A 2,557-nucleotide genomic window follows, 5' to 3' on the forward strand; every position below is an offset into this window, starting at 1 on the left:
AAAAAAGCTTTATTGTCAGGCATGTTTTCAGATGAGAATTATTTTGGTAATAAAAGTTTGTTTTTGAAGACTTTTAAAAATAATCAGTTTTTGGTTCAAAACTATGTTAACACGTATATTTCTATTTTCAGTTCTTCGGACATGTTTCACAAATATTATTTGTCAACGTTCACCTTAAAGCACAAACCGCAACCTGAGCTCTTTCTGAGAGAGTGTGTAGCTCTTAAAAGAGCCGTTGGGGTTGTTCTCCTGATTAAAGACGTTTATCCTCCGAAGCCGTACAAGGTGCGTCCCTGTCGCTTCAGCGCGTACACCACGTCCATGGCGGTGACGGTCTTTCTCTTGGCGTGCTCGGTGTAGGTGACGGCGTCGCGGATCACGTTCTCCAGGAACACCTTCAGCACACCGCGGGTCTCCTCGTAGATCAGACCGGAGATGCGCTTGACGCCGCCGCGGCGCGCCAGACGACGAATGGCGGGTTTGGTGATTCCCTGGATATTATCCCGCAGCACTTTACGGTGCCGCTTCGCGCCTCCTTTCCCGAGTCCTTTACCGCCTTTGCCTCTTCCAGACATGATCACGATGCTTTCTGTTTCAGTCACGCGACGAAAACGATTGTAATTGTATTGTGGCCCGTCACTGGGACAGTAACCTCACAGGTGCAACTATACCCCTGAAAGGGAGCATATTAGTGCAATACAAGTATGCATGCTTTAAGGGTGGATAAGTTACAAAGGTGCACCTCATGAAAAATAAACACGGTGTTACATAAGTACTTTATGTATTATTATTATTATTAGCATCGTAAATTTGTGGTAACTGCACTTTTATACTGTGGCTACTGTAATAAAAACATGGTTAATTTTTGTAAAAGGCTGCCAGGCTGTTGTACCCCTAAAGGTGAAACTTTAGCATATTGTTTTCTGACAGATTTATTAACAGCAATTACAGAACATAACACGATCCATTTGAACTTTTAACAAGCAGTTTAAATACATTTACTTGCACAAACTAACCCATTTAAAATAAATATTACATGTTCACAAAAGTTTGGGGTCAGCAAGAGTTTGTAATATTTTTCAAGTCTCATGCTCAACAAGGCTGCACTTATTTGAAAAAATAACATTGTGAAATATAACAATTAAAAATAACTTTTTTCTATTTTAATGTAATTTAAAACGCATCTGTGATGCGCAGCTGTATTTTCAGCACCATTCCTCCAGTCTTCAGTGTCACATGATCTTCAGAAATCAGTATAATATCATTTTAATATCAAGTCTATTTTTCCACTTAGAAGCTTATTTTATTCACCAAATTTCTTGATAAATAAATAAAAGTAATGGTAAACAATATATTAAAAAATATATTTTTATGTGAGGATCGATCCGCCCTTCCCTAATGTGGGTTAACACCAATCCTGATCTAACGATGTCTGTCCTTTGTTTCGTATTAAAATGTACGTTTTATAAGATTAATTTGACAAATATGATTTATTAGATCACATCAAGATAATATTTACATATGTGCGCATTTGACAGACGCTTTTAACCAAAGCGACTTAAGTATTATTTTGTTTCTTCTGCGTGTGTGTATATACAGTTGTGCTCAATTATTCATACCCTTGGTAAATGATAAAAAACAACTAACTTTTAATTGAAATTAAAAAAACTGAAAGTGGGGGAAAATCACATTATGAAGAAAATATCTTTCACTGGTGCACTGTGGCACTACACTGTTCTCCTGGAAATTCTTCTGATTAAAATAGTCTGAAGTATATTGTATTAATGTTTTCGCACCAGGGTGAATAGGAGTTACCATTTCTACCATCAGGGCAATAATTAAACATTTCCAATCAACAGAGAATGTTAGAAATCTGTCTGGAAGAGGACGTGTCTATCTTGTGTTAAAGCAAGGTGAGGAGGAGAGTTTGAGAGGCCAAAGATCACCGCTGGAGAACTGCAGAAAACAGTCGAGTCTTGGGGTCAAAAACACCCGCATCATGTCATATCTTGAGAGAGCTTCAAGAAAACAACTCTAGAAGTGAAAATGCTCTCCTCCAAAAACAAACTCCAGCACATTCATTAGCCAGACAAAACTGGAACTCCAAATGGTACGGACTTCTGCGGTCAGACGAGACAAACTATGGAAGCATATAGGTAGCGAAATTCAATTTAAAATGCAATATGCAAAATGGCAACGTAATATTCAAAATGGCATTGTCTTTCTGTATTTAAATGTACATTTTCCATTACCCATACGTGCAAAGTTTGGTGCAAAAGTAAAATGAAAATTAAATGATATAATTTACATTTGCCATTTTCAACAGTAGTCTTAATATGTAAATTGCATGCAAATTTTAACGCTTTATAAGTTGCGAAATTCAAATGAAAATGTATAACACAAATTGATTTGATATGTGTCAGTGAGGGGCGTGTGCAGTGTTTCATACAGCTGTAGTTGTGTGCAGCTTGAAGCACACGCAGGTCCGGGGCTCCTCATCTTCGGTCGGTGTCCGTGGAGGCCAGACTTGTGCAGGGTCTGCTGGAGTCTGCCTTGA

At 38.1% G+C, this 2,557-nt stretch overlaps 1 protein-coding gene across 1 annotated transcript; it reads right to left on the minus strand.

The window, feature by feature from the left end:
* Positions 1-215: 215 nt before the first annotated feature.
* LOC107702718 (histone H4) lies at positions 216-611 on the minus strand. Its single transcript, XM_016505116.1, has one exon. The coding sequence runs from the start codon at positions 573-575 to the stop codon at positions 264-266; it is 312 nt and encodes a 103-aa protein (XP_016360602.1). The 5' UTR covers positions 576-611; the 3' UTR covers positions 216-263.
* Positions 612-2,557: the final 1,946 nt, after the last annotated feature.

Source organism: Sinocyclocheilus anshuiensis, unplaced genomic scaffold (assembly GCF_001515605.1).
Source record: "Sinocyclocheilus anshuiensis isolate Anshui unplaced genomic scaffold, SAMN03320099.WGS_v1.1 scaffold1810, whole genome shotgun sequence".
Taxonomy (NCBI): domain Eukaryota; kingdom Metazoa; phylum Chordata; class Actinopteri; order Cypriniformes; family Cyprinidae; genus Sinocyclocheilus; species Sinocyclocheilus anshuiensis.